This window comes from Bos grunniens, chromosome 3, assembly GCF_055505025.1.
Source record: "Bos grunniens cultivar Pamir isolate PY7600 chromosome 3, Bosgru_T2T1.0, whole genome shotgun sequence".
Classification (NCBI taxonomy): Eukaryota; Metazoa; Chordata; class Mammalia; order Artiodactyla; family Bovidae; genus Bos; species Bos grunniens.
Window position 1 is genome coordinate 35,712,398 of NC_141167.1, and position 27,210 is coordinate 35,739,607.

General features: G+C 39.2%; 1 protein-coding gene and 1 long non-coding RNA gene across 6 annotated transcripts in view; one reads left to right on the forward strand and one right to left on the reverse strand.

The window, feature by feature from the left end:
- Positions 1-27,210, reverse strand: part of C3H1orf87 (chromosome 3 C1orf87 homolog) — an 83,293-nt gene that overhangs the window by 39,231 nt on the left and 16,852 nt on the right. Inside the window, exons 3-8 of one of the 5 annotated variants that reach the window (XM_086390278.1) lie at positions 20,917-21,151; positions 17,125-17,265; positions 16,299-16,562; positions 12,689-12,804; positions 9,117-9,282; positions 1,243-1,340 (exon numbers count right to left, since the gene is read on the reverse strand). In XM_086390278.1, coding sequence (XP_086246404.1) covers positions 1,243-1,340; positions 9,117-9,282; positions 12,689-12,804; positions 16,299-16,562; positions 17,125-17,265; positions 20,917-21,151 — 1,020 coding nt within the window. Of the gene's footprint in view, positions 1-1,242; positions 1,341-8,216; positions 8,560-9,116; positions 9,307-12,688; positions 12,805-16,298; positions 16,563-17,124; positions 17,266-20,916; positions 21,152-27,210 lie in introns of those variants that run through there. The other 4 variants (XM_086390276.1, XM_086390275.1, XM_086390280.1 and 1 more) reach the window with 4 other exon arrangements.
- LOC147375469 (uncharacterized) overlaps positions 5,636-27,210 on the forward strand; it is a 47,557-nt gene continuing 25,982 nt past the window's right edge. The window contains exon 1 of the long non-coding RNA XR_015160135.1: positions 5,636-5,748. This is a non-coding gene — a long non-coding RNA (uncharacterized LOC147375469). The remainder of the gene's footprint in view (positions 5,749-27,210) is intronic.

Below are 27,210 nucleotides of genomic sequence, written 5' to 3' on the forward strand. Positions count from 1 at the left end.
TTTTTTTCAATTTTGGAAAATTACAGCCATTATTTTTTTCAACATTTTTTTCTTTCCCTATATTTGTCTTATCTCCTTCTGAGACTCCAGTTTCTAATGCATTGCTGCTGCTGCTGCTAAGTCGCTTCAGTCGTGTCCAACTCTGTGCGACCCCACAGACGGCAGCCCACGAGGCTCCCCCATCCCTGGGATTCTGCAGGCAAGAACACTGGAGTGGGTTGCCATTTCCTTCTCCAATGCATGAAAGTGAAAAGAGAAAGTGAAGTTGCTGAGTCTTGTCTGACTCCTAGCGACCCCATGGACTGCAGCCCACCAGGCTCCTCCGTCCATGGGATTTTCCAGGCAAGAGTACTGGAGTGGGGTGCCATTGCCTTCTCCATCTAATGCATTAGGTTTCACTATAGCATAATACCATTTTGAGGACTCTAATCCATCCCACATGTGTTCCTCTCTGACTGGTATAAATTTGAACTATTCCCAACTCTCTGTGACCCACTCCAGTGTTCTTGCCTGGAGAATCCCAGGGGCGGGGGAGCCTGGTGGGCTGCCGTCTGTGGGGTTGCACAGAGTTGGACACGACTGAAGTGACTTAGCAGCAGCAGCAGCAGCAGCAGCAACTCTGTGTGAGATCTGAAATTTTCTCCTCTTTTTTCTCTTGATGTTTCTTTTGCTGGCCTTGGGTAGTTTCCTCAAATGCATTCATTAGCCAAGTTTGCACGTGAAGACTTCAGGGTAACTCTTTGGAAGTCTCTAGAAAGGCCTCTTAGGGTATCTCGCCTCACTGCTATGCTGTACCAAGTATTCTAGACTTCTTGGCCTTCCTGAACTTCATACTCTATTCCTTTGGCTCAAGGAGAATGCTGGGCTAAGTTTGGAGTCCTCTTTCTTGTTCAGTAAACTGAGCTTACCTCATTTCCTTCTCTCAGGAATCACTGTTCTGTGCTTCCTGATGTCCAAAGTCATCCAGAAAGTATCATTTCATATATTTTGTCCTATATTTTAGTTGTTTAGAATGACATGGTAAATCTGACTTGCCATTTACCAGCAAACTGGAAGTGGAAGTTTACGGCTTTCATTTTTCTATGGCCAAAAAGATTCTGTGATCTTAATATAAACAAACATCTATTAACTCTGTCTTTAGGTAATAAACTGATCGTTTCACATATAAAATTTTAGCCTAGAGACAAACTTATGTATTTGGTATTCTAATAAAGGACTATGTAAATAAAAAAATCAACTTACTTTATTTCATCTTGGTAACCCAAATCTTGATGGTTAAGCAATGTTTCCAAAAGACTCAAAGTCAGATATAATCCATGTTTCCCACATATAGCTCTGACCTGAAAATAAGAAAAAGATTTGAAATTTCAGTATAATTAAGTTGATTTGAATTTCCTTCCCATTATTAGAACTTACATAATTTGGACAAAAAATGAATAACCAGGAGTGGACTATACCACTAGAATAATATTTAGGACAAGAATGTTCAATGGACTGCTCATCAACAGCAAATTTTTTTATGCTTGACACAGAGGCATAGTTCATTACTCAGAAGCCACTGTACTTTGAAATGCTGATCTTACATTTTTGACAGCTATGGAATGAGTGGTCAAGGCCCAGAAATTATATACACTTATTATATAGGTGAGTTACAAAGTGTTTTTTAATATTGACTTTGATTTACAAAAGAATCTTGTTTTATTTTGTATATGAGGAAACCAAGAGGTAGATTGACTTTCTCTATGTCACGTGGTTAATAAATGATGGAACTTAGTCTAGAAACCAGATATTCAATTAATATTTGTTGGATGAATGAATGAAGAGTCACTGCAACTTCCTGAGTACTTAATATTTTCTGAGTCTAGCCAACAATCCAGTTCAGTTCTCAAGTTGGTAGGTGTGTGATACTTAGATTCAAACACACCAAACTTTTAGGTCATGATACTCTTTCTTGTGTGTTCAGCATACTGTTTAAACACAGAGTCTTAAGAATAAGGCATGATTTATTTTGAACACTGGGAATGCTGTCTGTGATTTGTGTGACCTCAGGAAGTTCCTAAATCTTTTTATGCCCAATTACTTCACCTACTAAATAAGATTAGTATTTTCTACTTCTCAGAAGACAGTAAGCAGTTAGAATAATGCCTGGATTTTAGGAGGCATTTGACTAACATGTGTTGAAGAAAGGACGGAAAGGAGGGAAGAGGAAGAAAAAGGGAGACAGAGGAGAGAGAGAAGAGGGGAGAGGGAAGAAAAGAGGAGAAGGGGGCACAAAAGTACAAGAAAGAGAGTGGAAGAGAGAGAGAAATGAGAGAAGGAAGGAAGGGGCAAAGAAAGAAAAAATAAAAGAAGTGTTTTATTTAGTGTTTAGACTAATTGTAGCTACTGTTGTTATTTTGAGAGGAAGTTCCACATAGAGACTGTATTACGCATGTCTTTTAAATCTGATGCTTGGCCATCATGGGGCCCTGCTGACCCTGGAGAAACTGCCTCTTCCAGGGCTAGCCAACTACTAGAGATAGTAAAGGACTTACCTGAAAGTATGTCTTTCATCTGCAAACCAACTACCTCTTTTATTGAGGTTTTCATACTTGGGCCACTATTTCCAGGTCCTGATTATGGCCCCTGTGCCCCAGAGCCCACTGAAATTATTCAAATTAGCCAATCCTAAATCTTCTTATCCTGCTTCATCCACCCACAATAAATGCTCTTGCCCACACTTTGCCCCCATCCCCTCTGCCTCCTGACCAACTCTGGTGTTTCATCATGTGGCCCGTGTGGTGTCTGTGCCCCTCCTCTTGGGAACTGTGAGTAAAAGACTATCTTTCCAATGGCAATCGCCTCCTGATCTGTTGGTCTGACCATACTTGAATAATATAACCTATATTTTGATACAGTGACAAAAGCCTAATCTTCATTTGTCTTTTTGGAAGGAAACAACCAATCTGGGTTAGAAACATGTTACTTACTAGCTGTAGAGGAGTATTTCAGGGAAGGGAAAAGACAGATATAAAACATGAAAAAAAGGAATAATAATGTGCCAGAAAAATAAGGAGTTGAGGATAATTCCAGGCAGAAGAAATGCATGTGTAAATAATGGGTGAGAAAGAGCATTGTGCTTTTTAGAAACTAAACGTATTTTGGCATAATTCACTCTACTATAGTTTTATACTCCTTTTCACTGGGCAGTAAATATCTGTTCATTATAGCATCTCTAAAAGACTGGTTTACTGAGGGTTGGACTGTGTTTCCTTCATTTTCCTATCACCATTGCCAAGCACAGTGTTGAAAATTACTTATTGAATAAATGAATATATAGATGAATTAGGAATGAATGAATTAGTTAAAAGTACTGAAGGTAAAGGCATAGGTTTGCAAAAACAGAGTGATAGAAATTAGTTATGTTATGCCATTTTACAAAATAAATAAAAATCAACTTATCCTCATGATTAGAGCATATTAATGTATTTTTAAACATCAGTATTAACAGGGTATTCTAAAAACAGTTTATTTACTCCTGGCAACATTGAGTTTTGCTCTAGGCTAAATGAACAGCAGATTAGAAATAGTACATCAGGGTTCCTAGAAGTAGATTGATTGATAGCTGCTATGAACTGACAGTTGTGGAAGAGCAATAGAAACATCTACCAGAAAATCCTGGCAATTTAGTGTTATCTAGGATTATTTTTAAAATCCATGAATATTCATTATGATGTCTTTATTCAATAAGAAAATGTTTGGTTGTATATGGTTTCTTCAGTTCAATAAGGGCATTTAAAAAATCAAATGTAAATAAAATACCTATGTTATTTAGAAAGTGACAAGTAAAATAAATACATTTCCTCAAAATGCTCCTGGAGAGACTGATGCACAGATGCTCTCTCTACTTCCTTCCCATTTGTGGCTTCATTTGCATTTTACCCCATCACTCTACTTAAATTGTATTTACCAAGTCACTAGTAACCTCTGAAGTTTTCCATTTAATGAATATTTTTCAATCCCGATTACAGATGATCTCTTTGCAGCCTGTGGCATGGCTGATCGTGCCATCCTTTCCTAGATCTCTTCTCTTGGCTTTCTTGATCACTTCCATGTCTCTTTTGATTATTTTTGGTCTCCTTTCTTGGCTTGTCTTCATCTACCTGCTCCTTAACAACAGGTGTCCTCCTCAACCTTCGCTTCTTACCTTCTTTTATGTCCTTTAATAATTCTAATTATTCACAAAGCTTCAACTCCATATTGAAGACCCTTATGTCATTATTTAGCTTTACTCTCTCAAGCTACATCAACATGCTCAAAAGTGAACTCAGCATTCTTTCCTTTGCCTCCCCAAACTCCTTTTCTGTTTCCCGTCTTAGAGAATGGTACCACCATCTAGTCAAAGTCAGAACCTTGGGAGTCATTTTTCATTCCTCCTAATTCAGGATCTATGTCTAATTAGGTCACCAAGACCTACTTTTCTACCTCCTTGATATCTCCATCCCTCCTGCTACTTTCCTGGTTTAAATTCTCATAATTTCTTGCTTGAATTACTGGAATAGCCTTTTAAAGTTTCTCAATGTCTCTAATTCTCCATATCTATTAGAGTGCTCTTTTCAAATTTCAAATTTGATCATATCATTCACTTATTTATTATTCTTCAATGATTCCACTCGAGTTCAGGATAAAGTCACATTCCTTAGAAAGACCCTTCAAAAACTGGTTCCTCCAACCATTCTAACATCAACTTGAGCAGCATCTCCCACTGACCCCAGTCACCATGCACTCACTGTGTTCTGCCTATATGAGTAGTTTAGCATTCCCTGAACTAGCCATGCTCTCTTCCATCCAGTAACATTTCACATTGCACCTTTTACCTAGAAAACCTTTCCTGTCCTTTCTTCTGCCCTACCAAAATTCTTTGTCAAATTCACATGTCCTCTAAGATGCAGTATTTGCTTTATTTCCTCTGGAGTTTTTGGGTGAGGCTAGGTTGTTATTCCTTCTTTGTGTTCAAAGTTACTGCCACCAATGTGTTTGTCATACAAAATTGTAACATGTTTAAAATACTACCTTTTCCCTGAACTCCTGGAGAACTCTGAAACTGAAATCATAATCGTGTGTTGTCCTCAATGCCTTATCACACTGCCCAGAGCACACTGTGTGATTAGTATGTTGAATGCAAGAATAAACATGCCATATTGATCGGAAAGATGGTGACTGGTTTGGAAGTAGGGAACGATTTGAGGCTAGTATAAATCATTTATATTTTAGGGCAGAGTGTACTGATGGAGAAACAACTAAACACAAAAAAGGAGTCTGGCCAACTGCAGAAGAATGTATTACAGTTTTGGTCACTTGGTAAACTAGTGTCATAGCTGTAGTCTTGCCAAGGGAACAAATTTCACATTCGTAAGCCCCTGTTCACTCAGTAATGGGATTCCCTCCTGATGATACTGAGGAGGTTGCATGAACATCAGGCAAAGAGTAATTAGAGGTAGAGTAACCTGTGTTCTAGCAGTTCCTCCTGGCAGGAAGGTCTGGGAGTAGTTTGGAAGGGCTGTGCATTATAGAGCAGAAAGGAGTTCAGAAGGTAAAGAATATGGATTATGTATAAAAGTGTTAAACTGAACCTCTATGCTTGGAAACTTCTTAGGTTCCACAGCCTATTCAATCCATGGACGAGAAAGTGCAAGTGTTGATCATCCAACTCTTTTGTGACCCCGTGGACTGTATGCGCCAGGCTCCTCTGTCCATGGAATTCTCCAGGTAAGAATACTGGAGAGGGTAGCCATTCCCTGCTCCAGGGAATCTTCCTGACCCAAGGATCAAACACAGGTCTCCTGCATTGCAGGCAGATTCTTTACCATCATACCTGATATGAATAATGGTCAGGGAAGTTAACAAATAAATGTATGTGGGTCCACATTGCCCTCAGGAGTCCTTCCTGAGCCATCATTGAATGAAGGATGTGACAGGGACAGAATGAGCGAGTCCACAGAATGAGGATGACAGATATCAGATATGTTTTTATACTGTTCTTTGAGGTTGGTGACAGTGCCATTGATTGGAGTGATAGGACCCATAGATCATCCTTCAGAACAACTTTAAGTTATCTGAGGAGGTACAGGTGATCCGTGAACCCTCTGAAATACTGGCTGTGGGGATATGCTCCTCTCCCCCTCTGAATACAGCGTGCATAGGTTTCATGAGAAACTCAAGGAGGTCTGAGATCCTCTCCCTTGTGCCCTTTACAACTATTGATCAAAAAGAGAAACAATTCATATGGCCTTTCCCAGTTGCCTCTGAAGTCCTGTGTCCAGCAACAAGGATGTTGGGGTGCAGCTGCTGCTGCATGTCATATCCAGTGTCCATTGGGCCTCAATTTATCTCACATTCTGGGGAATCACAGTTCTATTTGCCATGCCTCCCGGAACTGTAATATACTTTGAGTGAGTTCCAGATGTCTTAAGAGATGCCAGATGGCTCATGAGAGGCAGACCAGCTTCAAGGAAAATGTGCCCCATTTTCTTCAATATGAACCACAAATTTAAGCTTTCAGGGCCAGCTGTTGGGGGAAGACATTCAGAGCCTGCTCTGACAGCCAGCACTCCATGTGGCCATCACTTGACCCTGGGAAAGAGCCTCCTTCCTTAGACTATTTTGCAGTGACAATTTCACCAAACACTGATTTAAAAAAAAAAAAAAAAAAAAAATATATATATATATATATATATATATATATATATGGAAGGGAAACCTATTTCCTGAGTGCCTCACATATCAAACAGTATACTGAGTGCTTTCACATATTTATCTTACTTAATCCTCACAATAGACACAGGAGGTAGATATTTGGAGCCCACTTTTTTCCAGATGGAAAATCAGAGACTCAAAGAGCTTAAGCAAATTTATTTTGATTTTCAAGTCATTCATATTCCATTCTATGAGTGTCATCTGAGAACATTCAAGCTTCACTGATACTGGTATGTATTTTCTAATCTGACAAAGAGTGGTTCCTGCTTAGTCAATTTCTGCTGATCTTCTCAAAAACACAATAAAGGCCATTTATGATGTGTGGAATCTCCTGTAATGTTCTCTCCTCCAGTGAAACATGTTTGAATGTTTAATATTCATGTATACAGCACACATGCACACTATCATGTGACTTTGTCTTTGCATGGTTAGTTGACTATATAAATGAAAAAGAAAGAAAGCTACTTGTCATAGAATAAGAATCCACTTTCAATATATTGTGTCCTTGGTTTCTTAGTAAATATCACTTGCTTTTTTGAATCCTCTCTCAATTCTTAACTCCTGTTTACCTGGATGAAAGGCTTTTTCCAATCTTTGCTTCAGGACCTTTTTTCCCCTATAAATTACAATCCTTTTTGTTCCTCTGGATTTTTAATTCCTGTATCCTAGATTCAGTAAAATCTTCCAGCTATTATCTGCCTATTGGAGTTCCAATTCTGTCTCTCAGTGTCCAGTATTCTTCTGTATTTGAATCCTGGCTCTGCCTCTTGCTAGCTGTGGTTCTTGAGAGATTCAGTTGTCTTCTCTGAGAATCAGTTGTTTATTTCATTTATTAAATGGGTTTTATAACATCTACCTAGATCTTCCATTTACCTGTAAATGTTCAATGAGTAAATATAAGTAAAGCATTTAATGCAGTGTTTGGCAGTTTAGGAAGAACTCAGCAAAGCCTGGTGGTGCAAGTTGTTGTGAATGGAATTGCAGTCAATGTGGTCACTATTATTTTGCCTGTATGCAAGGTAATCTCATGACTGGAGTTTGTTTGGGTGAATACAACACATGAGTTAATATGGTTCTGGATCCTTTTTTATGAAACATATCTATCCAGTTAATTAATGCTCCAAAACAGCATTGCTAATCTCTATCAGCAATAAACCACATCAGTTCCTACAATTTGGTGTCCCTAAAGAACAGAGTACTGCCTGGTGACCTCACCGGAAGCTGGTAGAGGATGTGATACATGAACACTTAGCTTTGGAAAAAATATTTGTTTTCCACTGTGAAATATTATTTAGATATTGTCATACTGTCTATTGTTAGCATAAAACATAGCCCAGTGTAAGTAATTCCTGGACCAATTCAGCATATTTCACAATTCTTTACTCTTGTTTTTTTTTTCTCTTGAGCGCAGAAAATAAGTTAATTGTGAAATGTAATCCACAGGCAGAACACAGATCAAAACTGGGCTTTTTTTTTAATTTGAATTTTTATTTCAGTGTCTTTTAATCACTTTAAACTTTATTTTAAATATAATTGTATTGATTTATTTTTGGCTGTGCTTGGTCTTCATTGCTTTTGCGTGGGCTTTCTTAGCTGTGGTGAGGGCGGGCCACTCTTCACTGTGCTGTGCAGGCTCCTCATCACAGTGGCTTCTCTTGTTGCAGGGCACGGGCTCTAGGGCATGGGGCTTCAGTAGTTGCTGGACGTTGGCTCAGTAGTGGCGGCTCTTGGGCTCTAAAGCACAGGCTCAGTCGTTGTGGTACATGGGCTTGGGGATGTGGGATCCTCCTGGACCAGGGATCAAGCTCAGGTCTTCTGCATTGGCTGAAGGTAGATTCTTTACCACTGAGCCCCCAGGGAAGCCCTCATTTTAAAGTTTCTATTAAACAAGAAATGGCTTGATTTCCAAAGAAAGAAAGAAAGTGAAGTCGCTTAGTCATGCCCGACTGTTTGCAACCCCATGGACAGTAGCCTGCACCAAGCTCCTCTGTCCATGGCATTTTCAAGGCAAGAGTACTGGAGTGGGTTGCCATTTCCTTCTCGAAAGAGATGGCCAATTTATTACATAAGAAATTAGAAGTAAAAACAGGAAATGGAAATCTTTACCGTAAACATTCTGTTTTCTTTAGCTCATTATTTTCCTCTTAGTTGATTAAAATTTGGGAAGTGATTATTAGACTTACATAATAAATACTGAACTTACATAGTTTAAATTTTCCTAGGACCTACATAATTAGTATATATGCACTCCTACTTTCAAAGCTAGCCAGTTATGGATCTCAGTATGTTTATTCTTAGTGAACTGTGCCTTCTTACTATAGACCCAGTGCCCCAAGATAGCCTTCTGGAGATGAATGAATCTGAAATCTAATTTAGGTTACCTTGGGTGGGGGTAGACAGCCAGAGAATGAGCGATCTTCTTTTCGAAAACTCAGGTTGAGTTTCTCTATGTTGAGTTTGGCCTTGGTTGCCCTCAGTGCCATCTTCAGGATTTCCAACAGGCTCTCGTTCACTTCTGACTGTGAGTTGTAGTCTTGAGGGGCGATACTGCTTGGAGAAGCAGGAGAAAGGCTGTGAAAAGACAATTTACTCAAAGCTGCTGTGTGTTTTCATACCCGATCTTTTACCCCTGCCATACACTGTGGAACCAGAGAACCCACCCAGCAAGGCCTTCTAAATCTGGGTAACCTCATCACGGGACTGCATGAGGAGACTGCACAGGTCAACTAAAGTTTGTTCTATTCTACTGAGTCCCACAGTCTCTTCTCTCAGAGGTACGAATCCATTCAACTAGATCATAGACTACAACTTGTAATCCACTAATTTTTTTCCAGATGAGGGAAACTTAGAATTGACCATAGCAGTTTACTTACCTATTCAATCTTATTAACACTTTTCTTAAGTCCAGATAACTATTGATAGCAAATATCAATAGCAATTTGATAGCAAATTCCCAAACTGTCCATTGCCACAAGCAAAGCAGATCCTACCAGATCCCTGTAGTCAGGGAAGCTATCTAGAAGGAAATCTTGAACCAGGTAAACCTCCTTCATTATCCTTGACTCTGCTCTTTGAGTCTGGAAAACCCAGAAAAGTTTTGGGAACAATTATTTATTTACTGTCTGGCATCCAAATGTATGTAGTTACTAAGATGGTGTATCTGTTTGTTGTTTCTTTAAATGATTGGTGAAAACAAGGTGATAAAGTATTATAGCCATTTATTTTATGAAACTACTTTGGGGTGTTTATTCATTTAACATTCCAGTGTATATGTTCTTCCAGATCCAAGCTGTGCTATCTCCTTCAGAGTGAAGCTTTTCCTGTTTCCTCTGTTTCAACTTAAGTTCCACTTCTCTAGACAGACATTCTATGATATCCCCCAAACTCCATTCATGTAAATCAGTTTCCTTTCAGTGGTATGCTGGTAAATCATTAATGACCAGCTCTCTAAGATAAAGCTGTAATCTGCAGCCTTACTAAATTTTATGGTGCAAAAACTCCCACCGTGGTCAGTTTCCAGTTGCCAATATGATGTCCCTGAGTGAGGCACTGGGAACTGAGGTTCACAGTCAGCCCCCCTAGTGCTCCTGAACCCCCTGCTTGAGAAACTCTTTCAAATTTATTTGTTCTTTTCCTGTAATAAGTTTCCCTCAAGTTGCGATTGCTTCCTGATTCTTTTAGCTGTTGTTTTCTGTCTGACCTCCCTTGTAAACTGTACCGTAAGATGTGGGCCGAGTCTGTTTTGCACATATATCTGTGGATCTTGTACAGATTGGCAAATCTGTTCCAGATTTGAATCAGGTTTCCTTCCTCTTTCCTTTTCTTGTAACACCAGTTTCTGTAGGAAGGAATTCATAAGAAAGACTTTGGCCCTCGGCTCAGTACACGGAGTACTGAATGGGAGGTTTTATATGGAGCCCATTTACTGCAGCTGGTGGATTTCATAGAAAAACCTTCTGCAGGAGTTTACTTCATCTGGTCCCACTTAGGTGATGAAAGCTGTTGCCACTGGTGATGCTGGAGGCATTTTAAACATCATAGAGCTGTCCCACATAAAGCTCTACCTGACAGAACATGGGAGGGACTTTTTCTGAGCTGTACATTAATTAGTAAAGAGCCTGGATTCATTGCAGGCCATCAGTCCTGCACTTCCGCAAACACACTGTCTGGTTTATATAGAGCAGCACCTTCTCTGATGAATTCAAAATGATATCTTTATGGACCTTTTTTATATAGTAGATATCCAAATGTTCCTGCAAGTGAAATAATGCAAGCTCTTTGGATAATTGGAGGTGCCGATGACATTCCACAGATATTTATTGAGCATCTCCCGTGTGCCAGGAACTATGCTAGAACTATGCTGGACACTGAGTTGGCCAGGAAAGACACTATTCCTCACCTCAAATGTCAAAGAAGTAATTACAAGCACAACGACTCCTATAAAAAGAAAGGGCTATGAGGTTATACAGCAAAGAGATATAACCTAGTCTAGGGCTCAGGAAAGACTTCCTGTCTAGGATTCATGAGACCCATATCTGCCAGTAAGTGGCCATTTGTTCTGATGCATCATCTCCTACTTCTCAGGTTGCAAATCTCACTATCTCTACTATATGAAGTATGGCTGCTGATTATTAAATATTGCTAGGGATTTATGGTTCTCAGCAGGGAAGTTGCTCCAAGTGATAGTTGACTGGTGTACCCATATGGCAGCATCACTTTCTTTGGACTGTTAGCCCTTGAGGGAGAGATTGAGCCTTGCCAATCTCTGAATTCACTGTGCTCAGCAAAGTGTGCCTGGCTAACAGCTGGCATTCGATGGATGCATGTAGAATGAAGTAATGCAATCAAAAAGGCCACATTGCACATTGTAGAATGGAATTAAGTCTGTCACTTGGTCCAAGGACAATTTTATAGGAAACCCTGCCTTTTTCCTAGAGTGAAGTGACATACTTCAGTGCCATGGCTCACTATGTCACATTATTTGGAACTGGAAAGGATGTTTTCTGGTAGTAGTAATAGTAGTATTAGTTGCTCAGTTGTATTTGACTCTTTGCAACCCCATGGGCTATAGCCTGCCAGGCTCCTCTGTCCATGGAATTCTCCCGGCAAGAATACTGGAGTGGGTAGCCATTCCCTTCTCCAGGGGATCTTTCTGACCCAGGGATCTAACCTAGGTCTCCAGCAGTGTAGGCAGTTTCTTTACCATCTGAACCTCCAGGGATAGTTTCAAAATAGTAACAAGCCCTATCATGTACCATTTTTAAGAACTATGCATTGACTAACTCAGTTCCTCTTACAAATCTATAAAGTGAAGGGAAATCTATCATTGTTTGCATTTAACAGCTGGAGAATGGAAGCACAGAGAGGGTAAGTGAACAGCCCAAGTTTACAGAGTCACTAATGGGCAGAAACAGGAATTGAGTCTAGGTTTCTGTCAATAGAAGTTAAGCTCCTAACCACTGCATTTTGTCATTTTTTGTGGAGAATATAGACTATCATGCTTTACTGTGTCTCATCTCTAATGCTGTTCCTCACGTCCTATATTTATGTTGGGTTCTTTCTTTCCTTTGAGATTATATGAAGGAATTACTGATTTCTGTACCTCAAACCTTTTTCTGCTAGTGCTCGTAACCCAGGAGTTCACTGTCTGAACGTATTTCTGGAATAACACCATGTGGACAGGAACTCTGCCCGGTACACATTCATTTATTATTTCATAACGAGGTTTTTCATTTTCACATGGCAATCTCATAAAAAAGACGCATTGTTGCAAATAACTTTGTATGCATGCCTGCACAGGAAGGAGAAAAGAAAACTATAAGCAAAAGGCAAAGCATTGGTAAAGAGTAAAGTGATTTTGCACTGGGTGAAGTTTTCAAATGTATTACTTCCAAGATCCCTGCCAGCTCTTGAAGTCTATACACACTATGCCCATAAATAGGGAGAAAAGTACCTTTGATGGCTACTACTCTGAGTTTCTTTTACGTTGCTGTCCTCAACTCCTTTGTTTTGCTCTGTATCTTCTGAAGCTGCAACTTTTAAAAACCAGAGTAGCTTTTCATAATTCACCTGAAAATTAAATATCAAAGAGAATATCCTCATTTAATTTACACTTAGGGGAAAGAAGATACCTGCTGAGATAAAATGTCAGTTCAGTTCAGTTGCTCAGTTGTGTCCGACTCTTTGTGACCCCATGAATCACAGTACGCCAGGCCTCCCTGTCCATCACCAACTCCTGGAGTTCACCCAAACTCATGTGCATCAAGTCGGTGATGCCTTCCAGCCATCTCATCCTCTGTTATCTCCTTCTCCTCCTACCCTCAATCCCTCCCAGCATCAGGGTCTTTTCCAATGAGTCAACTCTTTGCATTAGGTGGCCAAAGTATTGGAGTTTCAGCTTTAGCATCAGTCCTTCCAATGAACACCCAGGACTGATCTCCTTTAGGATGGACTGATTGGATCTCCTTGCAGTCCAAGGGACTCTCAAGAGTCTTCTCCAACACCACAGTTCAAAAGCATCAATTCTTCGGTGCTCAGCTTTCTTCACAGTCCAACTCTCGCATCCATACATGACCACTGGAAAAACCATAGCCTTGACTAGATGGACCTTTGTTGAGATAAAATGTATTTGGAAAAATTTTTAGCATTGAAAAATTTAAAAACATTTTAAAATATATTATAGTAATTACTAGTGCTTTTTTTTTTTTTGTCCAACAATTCCTTTTATTTTCCCTTCTGGACATGTGGTAAAATGATACTTGCTGGTTGTTTCATGGTTAAGTAGGGTCATGATCAGTTCTGGCCAATGAGTTGAGAGCATAAGTGACCTGCACTACTTCTGGGCTGAGGATTAAACTGCTGACATGAACCCCACCCCCACCCAAATATCTCTTTATCCCCTCTGCTATCACATCCACTAATACTCCAGAGTGGATGCTTCACCAGCCTGGATTTGGAGCTAAGATGATGATGGTACTGAGAAGAGCCTAGGCAGGACTCATTATGAAAAATAAGCTTTCATTCTTTTAAGCCACTGAGACTTTGGGGCTCTTTGTTACAACAGCATGACCTAGCCTCTACCTTCTCTCTCTCTCACAAGTCTCATATATTTATTATATATATTATATACTTATATTTAGATATATTCAAAAGATAAAGTCAGATTACTTGGGGGCAAGGCTTTATTTACCTAAGTGAAAAACTTAAGACTTTCTTTTTTTTTTACATAGGAAAAGACTAAAAGAATGTCATCCATTTCCATTGCTTGACTGGATGATTATTCTAGGGACTCTGATGGGCAGACAACTCCAGCATAGTGGAGGTGGGTAGCAGTGGGGAAGGGAAGCCAGATAAGGTCCTGATAGAAACTAGGACTCAGGCGGGAGAATTGACTTGAATTAAAGATTCATAAAGGTTGCACTAACAGATTGACATTGTATTGCTAAATACTTTTCATAAATATAAAATTAATTCTATTTTTGCAGGTTAGGAGTGGGCAAGAGATAGAACCTACTAAATGTTAAACATGAGGCCAGGTCATTTGCATTTATTATATTACTAAATCTTCACGTTAGCCTTATGAGATTGGTTTTGGCCTGATTTTCCATCAACACATGTTCATTTATGATTTTTCCATTGCTATTGTTTCTTCCTATTTTAGGATATTGTCTTCTCACTCCCAGAATTCTGTTACACTTGGACTATGCTGTGTATTCACTTACAGTGTGAACTCAGGAAGTGCAATGCTCAGAAAAAGAACCCTGGCCTTATCTTTGGGGAATCTTTATCTCTGCCCTGGGTCTGCCATTAATTCTCTGAGTATCCTGAGGAAATTCCTTGATCCTCTGGGTTTCAGTTTCCTAATTAGTAAAATGATGGTGATGAGCCATATTTCAAAGATGCCTGCTATCTCTAAATCTCTAGGAACTGTCATGATACATCTTTATCAAGTTCTCCATTCTAACCTCAGAGCTTATAGACCAATTAGCTTGTAAACAGACCTGTTATCTTGAATCTCTAACTATTCCAATGGTGTTAAGAGCAGACAATGAAATCTGGGACAGGGAACCTTTTAAAGAGAAATTAAACAGGGCTAACCCCGCTGGTGGTACATGGTGGTACTGTCTTGGATGCTAGGCTTCAGCATTATGTGAACCAAGAACTTCCAGATGTCCAAGCTGGGTTTAGAAAAGGAAGAGGAACTAGAGATCAAATTGCTAAAATTCACTGGATTATACAGAAAGCAAGGGAATTTCAGCAAAAACATCTATCTCTGTTTCATCAACTATGCTAAAGCCTTTAACTCTGTGGATCATGACAAACTGTGGAAAGCTCTTAGAGAGATGGGAATACCAGACCATCTTACCTGTCTCCTGAGAAACCTGTATGCGGGTCAAGAAGTTAGAACCCTGTATGGAACAACTGGTTCAAGATCAAGAAAGGAGTATGACAGGGCTGTCTGTTGTTACCCTGTTTGTTTAACCTATATGCTGAGCACATCATGAGAAATGCCAGACTGGATAAATTACAAGATGGAATCAAGATAGGCAGGAGAAACATCAACAATCTCAGATATGCAGATGATACCACTCTTATGGCAGAAAGTGAAGAGGAACTAAAGAGCCTCTTGATGAGGGTGAAGGAGAAGAGTGAAAGAGCTAGCTTAAGACTAAATATTAGGGAAAAACAAACAAACAAACTAAGATCATGGCATCCAGCCCCATTACTGCATGGCAAATAGAAGGGGAAAAAGTGGAAGTCGTGACAGATTTTCTCTTCTTGGGCTCCAAAATCACTGCAGACAGTGACTGAAGCCATGAAATCAGAAGATGATAGCTTTCTGACAGGAAAGCAATGACACACCTAGACAGTGTGTTGAAAAGCAGAGACACTGCTCTGCCGACAAAGGTCCTTATAGTCAAGGCTATGGTCTTCCCAGTGGTCATGTGCAGTTGTGAGAGCTGGACCATAAAGAAGGCAGAATGCCAAAGAATTGATGCCAGTGAACTGTGGTGTTGAATTCCTGAAAGTCCCTCGGGCAGCAAGGAGATCAAACCAGTCAATCTTAAGGGAGTTCAACCCTGAATTTTCACTGGAAGGACTGATGTTGAAGCTGAAGCTCCAGTATCATGGTCATCTGATGTGAACAGATGACTCATTGGAAAAGTCCCTGATGCTGGGCAAGATTGAGGGCAGAAGGAGAAGAGGGCATTAGAGGATGAGATGGCTGGACTGCATTACTGATGCAATGAAATGAACTTGGGCCAACTCCGGGAGATGGTGGGGGACAGGGAGGCCTGGTGTGCTGCAGTCCATGGGGTCACAAAGAGTCGGACATGACTGGGCAACTGAGCACCACCAACAACAAAGGACCTAAATCTTTCTTCTATTTGGGTCTTATCTGACTAGAGATTTCTACATATGACTATTAATAGGCTTTGTAGCTTAGGGGTCAATGGCAAAGGTTATTTTCAAGAAAGAAACTTACCTTTTGATTCTATTACTCTGGTGGGTACAAGTCAAATAAACAAAGGGAACTCAATAAAGTAGCAAGATGGTCCTACCATTTCAGGAGAGCTCCCCCTAGAAAATCTCTGGCAAAGGATCTTGACTGTTGGCAACTGCAGAGGGACTTCAAGCCTTAAGAAGAGGTGGCTCAGCTGAGATTGGAGAAGAAATCCTGAAGAGACAGGATCCAATATCTTCAGCTCTTTCTGAAGTTTGTCTAATAAGCCAGAACTCAAAGGAAGAGACTTGAGTTCTCTTCTGACCAGGGCAAGAAGAAAAGTGTCTTCTTTTTTTGTTCCACTTGGTCTCTGGCCAATATCCTGAAACAACAACAACAACAAATTAACAGGGCTCTAAACCAAAGTGACTGAAGACCAATGCAAGGAAGCAGAAGAGTGCTTGAGTTGGTATTAGAGCCTCCACATTCAGGCCTTGTCCCGAATAAGAAGAATACTTATACTTGAAAGTAAGTATTCAATATGGATGTATTCATTAGTTTGTAACGTCTCAAGATCTTTTCCTTCAGGTGAAGAAAAGAAGCAAATCATTTCAGAGTACATACTCTGATAGAAGGTTCTTTAAGGTATATCATTTGTCTTTTACAAAATATATATTTTTTATTATATGAGAATTTAGAATGATAAATCTTAAAGACCGGGATCTGGGAGGAGGAAGAGGGAAGGAAGATGCGATGGTCATGCGGAACATTTGAGGTTTGCCTGTGGGCTCCCAGGGAAGTTTCCTGGAAAGCTGATGAGACATATCAGGTGTGGTATCCACCAGTCTATCTTAGACCATCTTATTATCTGTTCCACATCAAAATACACAGTTGACAAATAATATCCCTTCATCTACAATAGAAAACAGCTCAACAGCTCCCACCTTGGGTTGGTCAGAGCTGCTCCTTGCCATCTGTTCTAAGGACCAGTCTCTAAAGTTTCTCCTGGGGAGGCCATGGATATAGGACAGGGACTGGTCTCCAGTTGGTTGAGAGATGCAGTAGACATTTGCCTTGTTGGAAACCTTAAAGAAGCAAAGATAAATGGATCAGAAGGGATGGGGAAGAGAAAGAGGAAAAAAAATGGAAAATATGAGTGAGCCAACTGATTCTTAAAACATGGTCCCATTCCAAAAGACTTCAAGCCCCGAGGTCATTGAGTCATTTAATCCCCCAAGAAGAGAGCTTATCTCAACATTAATTTCATCATTATGCAGTTAACACAAGTTTGATAGATAAATGGGCAGTTAGACACGTTTTCTTTTGTGCATGATAAAAGGTGTTTGTGACAAAGGAAAAGTAAGCCTGCAAACACATCTTTCATATGCAAACCAATCAACCTAAATCTATGTCTCTAACCACCTCCCTTATCTAACTCACATACCAACTCAGTATTTCCCCTGTCCTAAATGAACCTAGGTCCACATATCAGACTGGGGATAGCCCCTCTACCCAAAGCCCACTCACTGGAGTTGTTCAAGCCAGCCAGTTCTAATCTGCTAACCCTGCCCGCATTACCTTTCCCATGGAAACCCCAATAAAGGCCGTGGCCTGTGCTTTTCCCTTACTCTTCTGCCTCCTGATCTTGGTGCTTCCACATGCGGCCCTGCACAGTGTGGCATACCCGCTTCCCCTGGGAAATCTAAGTCACAAGTTCTTTCAAAGGCAGTTGTCTCTTTATCTGTCACCTCACCATACCTGATTCAAAGGAAATCCTGGGTACAAATTTAACCACATGGCCATATTTAATATCAGGTCATTGAAAGGAGGCATTATGAGAGGGATTCACTAAAAACTGAATGTCTATACTCATTTGATAGTTTATATTGAATAACCTATCAGTATAAATAGCAACCTGAAGGGTTTATAGTCATTAAACATTTTAAAGAAAAATCAAAGTCTCTCTAGAGTGGGCTGAGTGAGCAGGAGTGGCAGAGTTCTAGAACAGGCAGTTGTGGAGGAAAAGCAAGACAAAACAAGCAAAATGGCTTTGAAAGGAACGTACTACCAATCAACTGTGATAATTATTAAAATTAAAGCACTAACACTTTCATTCTCATGCTGCCAGATGCAAAAAGCACACTTTAATTTTATTTTTGAAACTGTGCTACTGAGTTTGCCGCTAGTCACAGATTCTTTTTTATTTTCTGAGAGAAAGCAGAGGTGATACTTCTGAGAAACAGTGTAAACAGCATATATGTATTTTTAAAAATGTATAAGGAGAGAATTTAAGACACAAAAGATCCTAGGGCTGGCAGTGAGAAGAGCCAGGCTCTGTCTGTGAGATCTTGAAACATCATTTAAGCTCTCTGGGTCTCTTATTATTCATTTGTGAAATGAGAGTTTGTATTTGCTGATTTATAAGATATCTTCCTATTGCTTCTCTTAACATTTTCAGCTTTACTTACCTCTTCCTAGGGTTATCTTCGAGTTTACCTGTAATTTAGAACAGAGTTTCACACTTGCCAGTCCTTAACCCACGTTTACTTTTCTTTTAGAGCAAATTCAGCCAGTCCAGACTGCCTGCTACATCCCAGACAGGAAAGCTTATTTTCATCTATATGTGAAGAACAGGAATCTAGAAGGAGCTCTGATTGGTTTACTTCTTTCACTGTGGCAGGATTCCACTTACCACTTAGTCAAGGTGGTAATGAGTGTCTCTGTACCAGGCAGCCATGGCTGCCATCTGGCCAGCCAGGATCCTACACTCGGCAGACAGAACCAATTAGTCAGGCCCCACACTTCCCACGAGGTCTTGCTGTGTTTGATGGGTGGGTGTTAGCCCTGCTGAGCCTCCCATAAGAAACCCCTTGAATCCTGGGAGGGGAGGGACAAATTGTCTCCCTCTGGCACTGCAGAGCTAGTAAAGAATCCAGACCGTGGAGGTCCAAGAACAACTTACCTAGTGAACACTCTGCCTGTCACAGTGGCTAATGCAGACCCTGTATCCCAGATGGGTAGAGAGAGGGTCAAACAAACTTTCATTTATAAAAGAAAAACTAGAAATGACTTAAATGCCCATCAATAGGGATTAAATGAGACGTTTTATATCCATATAAACGAATGAATATAGTTTGGGGATTAAGGCCCTAGAATCTGGACCTCAACTGTGGCTCTGCCACTTCTCAGCCTTATGACCTGGGCAAAGCACTTGATTTCTTTGTTTTTCAGCTCCTTCTTCTATGATCTGAAGATAATAGAAGTTCCTACCTCACTGAGTGCTTGGGAGTAGTAGGTTAGTTAATATATGTAAAGAGCTTAGAATAGTGCCTCTGGATATGAGTCACTCAGCCGTGTCCAACTCTTTGTGACCCCATGGACCGGAGCCCACTCCTCTGTCCATGGAATTCTCCAAGCAAGAATACTGGAGTGGGTTGCCATTCCCTTCTCCAGGGGATCTTCCCGACCCAGGAATTGAACTGGGATCTTCTGTACCGAGGGCAGACTCCTTACTGTCTGAGCCGCCAGGGAAGCTAGAATAGTGCCTGGCACGTAGCAAATTCTAAGTGTTAGTTCTGGGTATGACTCTCACAGGGACATTAAACATAATGCTTAGGATGAATTTTTTGAAGCTGTGGGAGAATTCTGGATATGAAGTGAATAGACCAGGATGACAAAGAACATATATGTGATGATTCGTATTTGGTATCTATGCATGAAAAAAAGATGAGAAAGAAATAAACTATTATTTTTCTTTGCATTTTATTTTTTCTTATTTATATTCTTCCATTTTCCAAAATTTCTACGTGAGTATATAATATGGTACAGTTAGAAGGATCAATAAAAATTTTAGGAGAAAAATGAGAAGTCCCCAGTGTTTGAGACCTTGCAGAACATGGTCTGAGGTCCATTGGTGAACTGGTAGCCACTCCATATTGTAATTTTTGCAGAGTTCTAATGAATTCTCATGACTGAAAATTAGTGAGCATCTGAGTGATTTAGAAAGGGCTATTAAAATTATAAACTAAAGATAGTTATGTTAGAGTTTACTGCAGACTCTAATTCAGTATTCTACTAAAATATCCGACTGTCACTTCATTCTTGGCGGTGCTACAAAACTCCTCCTCTATATATTTGTTTAATTGCAATTTCAGCAATTTTTTGAAATGGCACTTTGTTACCAATGAATCATTAGTTGGTCTTAATTGGGTCCAATTTTCTATTGCTGCTACTCTTGCTTTTTAATTACAAATTAATAATCATTTAGATTCAGCATTATCAAGTTAATCTGTTGTGGATTGTTTGGTTGATTCTTAGCAGAGGGCAGTGATAATGTATTAATATTTCTATCAAGATAGTTTAGGGCTGATAATTTTTTGATATCTAAACATGATTTCATTGGGTTTGAAAATAAATTATCTTTTCCTATAACATTAAAGCAGACAAACCCTCCTCCTCTAACACACCCCAAGTTTGCACAAGTGATGATGCATCACTGTATAACTATCATTTAGTCACAGAGTAGGTTGACCAATTCAGTTAGCAGTCAGTGAAGATGCAATATACAGAATGACCTCAAAATTCATTTTCAGATTTAAAAAATGATTTTGATTCTATTTGATGCAAAATGTATTAATTACCATTAGGACAAGCATGTGTTGATGTGAGTCTATGTTTCCAACCCAACTGAATTTCCTAGCCAATTACCAAGAAAAGTTTAAGAATTCGTTACTCACTTTGCCATCCAGAAATCTACAACTGAGTGCTCCTGTTAGGAGCTTCCCATTGTCCTCTGGTTTCTGGTTGTTCTCTTGGTGCTTGCTCTCTTTCACATCATCTGGGTCATGATTGATTTGATGATCTGTGGGATCAGTCAGAGCTGGTGGGTCTCCACCGATGGGCTTTGCATCACCAGTCACTGATTTCTGGAGCACTGTTTGAGTTTCTGCCTTCAAGTTCTGGTTCTCCTTGCTGCAAAGAAACAAGTTTTTACTTTGTTACTCAGGGCACACTCCACCTGCACTAAGCTGGCATAAGAAAAGGCAGGTGTTAGTCTGGTGGTGGGAATATTGGTAATTTAGCATGACTGAATGAAGAAGTAAACGTTAGTTATTTGTCTAGGGATCATTTACCATAGAGAAACCATGTTATTTTCTCAGGCTTTACCTTTCTTATAATCTATCCATCTGCTCTAAAATCCTTACTGTAAGAAACAGCAGTTTCAAAGATGAACCCTAAAGGTTATTACTTATCTTTCTTCCTTAAAAGTCTAACAGGTATTTTCAGTGTTTACAACTAGAAAAAGAAGAAAGTCAAGGCATTTTTCCAGCTTCAGTTCTGCTCTGTGTCTCTCCTTAATTGTCTCGCCAGAAGGCTTCTTTTTCTCTCAGTAGTCCTCCATTTAATTTTAATATTAAATAGAGGGGGAAAAATTGTAGGAATGACTCAAAGAAATTTATATAAAAACAAAAATCTACAAATTATGCAACTTTGTTTAGTAACTAAAAGACATAAGTCACAATTACATGGTATTATTTTAAATATAGAAAACTTCTTCAGAAATAAAGAATACAAATGCTCATGGTCACATAAATAAATAGAATTCTTACAGTGGGTAACTGGACTAAATATATTAAAGAGTCAGGAAGCTAAAATTTTTGACCTAGTAAATCAATTTTTAAGAATTTATATTAAGTAAAAAATGTGGAAAAAGAAAAATTTTAAACTTTATTAATAGATGGATGTGTTGAGTGTTTCATTCTATGTTCGTATGAGATAATGCATGGTGCTATTAAAATAGTTACAAATAATTTTAATGAAAAAATATCTTGTTATACAAATAAATGAAAAAGATAATTATCTCAACTATATAAACTCATGTATAAATACATGTGTCTTTGTGTGAGAGTGCATAATATATGTAGAAGGAAATATGTCAGAAGTAAACAGTAAGAACCTCCTAACAGAAGCCAGGATATTACATTATACTACAGGCAGTGTACTGTTGTTAGTCATTCAGTCATGTTCAACTCTTTGTGACCCAGACTATAGCCCACCAGGCTCCTCGGTCCATGGAGTTCTCCAGGCAAGAACACTGGAATAGGTAGTCATTCCCTTCTCCAGGGGATTTTCTTGACCCAGGGGTTGAACCAGCATCTCCTGCATTGGAAGGTGGATTCTTTACCACTGAGCTACTTGGGAAGCCCACATTATACTATATTATATACTATACTATATACCATATTATACTATATAATAAAACTATTATTCTAAATTTCTAACATGAAGAAATATTATTTTATTATCAATAAAAATAATTTTAAAAAATAGCTATGCATTATGCCTAGAAGGTTGTATAAATTTTAGCTGTTATTATTGATGCAGTGGAAAGGACCCATGTTAAAGTGTGTCATGTAATCTGAGCATAAAACAATGGCTACAACACTTGTTGATTTAAATAAGGCCAAGATTGACATATGTATGTTTTTTACATTAATTCTCTTAAGTCATGGCAGCATGAGAAGCAAAGAAGGCTTAGGAAAGAGCTGAGAGGAACACCTACATTTACAGAGCAAAGAGCCCTAAAAGGAGACTTGGAAGAAATTCTAAGTAAGGTAGAAGAAAAACCAGAAGAGTGTGATCTTAGCAATAAAGTGAAGAGAATGTTGCCAGAGAGATGGCATAATCAACACCTCACATGCTGTTGAGAAAAGTGAGTTCTGAAAAGTGTCCATTGAGTTAAACCAAAAGGACATCATCAGGAAACCTGACATGAGGAATTTCCCTGAGGTAATAGAGGTAGACGCTAGACTGAAGGGGGTTGACAAAAGAGGAGGGATCAGAAACCAAAGGTAGGAAGTATAAAGACCTCTGTGAAGAATTTTGGCTTCAGGAGAGGAGAGAAATGGGGTGACTGGAGTACAATGTTGGTTTCAGATAGGGCTTTGTTATCGTCATATTTATCTTCAAAATATACAAATAGCTCATACAACTCAACAAAAAAATAAATAAGCCAATCAAAAAATGGATAGAAGACCTTAATAGACATTCCTCCAAAGAAGACATATGATAGTCAATAGGCACATGAAAAGATGCTCAACATTGCTCTTTATTAGAGAAATGCAAATCAAAACTACAAGGAGATACCACCTCACACCCATGAGAATGGTCATCATTAAATAAATCTCAAATAACAAATGCTGGAGAGGGTGTGTAGAAAAAGGAAACTTCTTACGCTGCTTGTGGGGATGCAAACTGGTACAGTCACTATGGAAAACATTGTGGAGGCTTCCTAAAAAACTAAAAATAGAGTTACCATATGACTGAGCAATTCTACTCCCAGGCATGTACCTGGAGAGAACTGTAATTTAAGAATATACATGCACACCTATGTTTATAGCAGCAGTATTCGTAATAGCCAAAACATGGAAACAAACTAGATGTCCATTGACAGAGGAATGGATAAAGATGTGGTAATATACATATACTATGGAATACTACTCAGACTTAAGAAAGAGTAAAATAATGCCATTTGCAACACATGGATATAAGTAGAAATTATCATAAGTGAAGTAAGTCAGGCAGAGAAAAACAAATACCATATTATATCACTTATATGTGGAATCTAAAATATGGCACAAATGAGCTTATCTACAAAACAGAAATAAACATAGAGGTCAGACTTATGGCTACTAGTGGGGAGGGGGTAAAGAAGGGAAGGACTGGGAGTGTTGGATTAGCAGATATAAACTATTATATATAGAAAGAATAAGCAACAAGAGCCTACAATATAGCACAGAGAACTGTATTTAACATCCTGCGATAAACCATTATGGAAAAGAACAGAAAAGAATGGAAAAGACATTATAAACATGTCTATATTATATAGCTGAGTCATTCTCTAGACAGCAGAGATTGGAGCAACATTATAAATCAACTATACTCCAATAAAAAATAAAATTAAATAAAAGAAACTAAAGACAGTAGGGACTTTAACACATTTAAATGAAGAGCCAACTGACCAAGGAAAAGGAGAGGATATCATTGATGACGTAAGATGAACCCTGACAAAATGAGATGGAATGTCACTGAGAAGACAGAGACAGAAATGAAACCTCAGGGTCAGGTAGCAGGAAGATGGGTGAGGATGTAGGCAAATTTTAACATTTGGTGACAGGAGACTGGCCAAATTGCTGACAGCTTAAATTTTCTCTTTGACATACAAGGTTTCCTGACTACCTGTTGGGTCTCAAAAAAGGAAATGTTGGGGTAGCAGGTCTGAATTGAAGGGAATATGGCTTGAAATAGCTGCTATAAAGATAGCCGATCAGACAAAGAAGGAAGGTTGGCTGGACACAACCGAGTGGTCACTCGAAGGCTGGAGACCACGGATTTTGTGGCACCAGTTGGAGAGGATGCATGCTCTGCAGTCCTCGTGGAGATACAAGGCAGGCAGACAGTTTCATCCAGGGCTGGAGACTTGTCAGATAGGATGTAGCTGGATGACAATAGAGTAAACTGGGAATGTTGGGGGAGTGTATATTTAATATATAGTTCTTCAATGAGAGAAGACATATAATATACAGTCCCTGATCTTAAGAAACTTAATTTCATTTGGCTATCCAAAAATATAGGAGTAATAAAGTTAACAACTGATATAAACATGTTTCTAGAAGTCAGGATAGTGGTTACCTTTGCAGGGAGGTATAAAGTCCAGAAGGGAACATCAGGGGTGTTTCTAGGAATGTGGTACCAATTCGTTTCTTGATCTGGATGTCTGTTGCAAGGGTATTTCATGTTTGTGAAAATTCAGTGAGTGAGTGGTATACTTATGATGTGTACTTTATGTATTATATAGGTATATTTCTACAAAGTGTTAAAAGAAATTGGCATAAGATTTACATAAATAATATGAAATATACCTAAGTGAAGTGAAGTAAAAGTCACTCAGTTGTGCCCAACTCTTTGCGACCCCATGGACTATACAGTCCATGGAATTCTCTAGGCTAGAATCCTGGAGTGGGAAGCCTTTCCCTTCTCCAGGGGATCTTCCCAACCCAGGGATGGAACCCAGGTCTCCCTCATTGCAGGCGGATTCTTAACCAGCTGAGCCACAGGGGAAGACCACAAGAAGTATACCTAATTGGTATATAAATAAATGTCAATAGAATGCTACAGAGAATCAGTGCTATTTGAAGTTCTTAAGAAAAATAAGTAATTATACTTTGCAGGGGTTTCAAAAATAATAGTATTACTGAGCAAGTATATGACAGCCACATTATAGCCATTTACAAACATTCATTTATTTAATCTTTAGATCAGCCCTATAGGTAGGTGCTCATATTATTCTCATTTTAGGATGAAAAATTTGGGTTCAGAGGGTTTATATCATTGTCTAATTCTACCTGGCTTTGCAATGGTACAGCCAGGATTTAAATCTAAATCTTCCTGGTTGCATCTTGATTGTTCCAGGTGCCAGTAGAGTCAGGAAAAAAAGTCTGTGGAAATTAGGGAATATATGAGAAACAGAAATTAGAGAAGGCACCAAGCAGGAAGTGCAGGATTTAAAAGCAAAAATGGTAATGGGGCAAACAGTTAACTCTTCTGGATGAAGACAAGGAGAGTTAAATCATTTTTGCTTTCATGACCTTTAAAATCCTTTTGTGGGCAGTCTTAGGATAAAATTGCCTGAGAACTATGAAATATAACTGCCTGTCTGTTAAAACAGCCATAGTGTATGTAAAATTAAAAATAATCTGTTAAATCTGTTTAAAGTAAAAGCTGCTTTAAAAAAACAACAACATGCATAACACTTTCAATTTATCATGAAAAAGACTCCCCAGCTGAGAAATGGCATGTGTCTGCTGTTAGCACAATTTGTCAACACGCGTTGGTTGATATGTTGTTCACAAATCCACAGTTCTTTCTTCTAGGCTTGTGTGCTATCTACCTGCACTGTTGAAAATAGAAATTTGCCATTTCAGAAAAAGGGAAAAACAATGCCATCAATACTATCTTGGAAACAAGACACAGCTAGCTTCCTCATATGTACTTCTAACCTCAGCTGCTGCTCTCAGGGGTGCTGTGAAGAGTTTAGTGTCATCTGGGAACTACAGCAATTAGGGAGAATGACAGTATGGCTGGATGATAAATAAATGAGGACAAAATTGTCCAATTGTTCCCTTTCACGTTGGGCTCTTCCTACAAACCAGTCTTTTATTAGAGCTCAGAGTCTCAGGATTAAACTTTAGTGCTACCCTCTATTAGAGTTCAGACTCTCAGGATTAGAAAGAAACATGGCAAGGGTTATCTAGCAGCATCCTCTGCCCAAAGCAATGTACAGATCCCACACTGGCCCCACCTCCCCTGCAACCCCATCTCACCAGATCTCACATTTGATTTGGATTACACCCCTGCTGAGAACATCAAATCGCAAATGGAGGACCCAGGGGGCTCAGCAAAAAGGTCACCAGATGCCACGTTAAAGGTCTGCCAGCCTTGGCAGAGACTCAGTGCTGCCAGTTTCCAACTGAGTACCATCTAACAGGCCTCCAGCCCTCTGGAGGAGACAGCCCAGAGTGTGCCAACATAGTGAATGGGGATCTAATTTCAGTAAATGAAAGCATGTTCTTATTTGGAAGTAATAACAGATAATCGTCACAACCAGACTTTTCTCTTTTAAAAAGACAACAACAAAATAAAAAATAAAATGCGACGGGAGGGGAGTGCAGCTGAAAATCTCACTAAACTCCATGGGGAAGCTGAAATGTAAAGCTAGTGCTAACTTAGAAGATGTTGTTGTAATGGAGTGTGAGGGTTTTTTGACTCTTTAACGCCATGGAGCCATCCATATATTATCATCATTGATGTTTAGTCTTCAGAAAGATTTTTAAAGTACATTAATTCCCAACCTATGCCCAAATCCTTTCTTCATCATTTAATTATGCTAGCTAACATGCCCTAAATTCTTATTTCATGTGTCAACCACTGTGTATAAATTCATATACATTTTTCATGTTTTACTAATAATC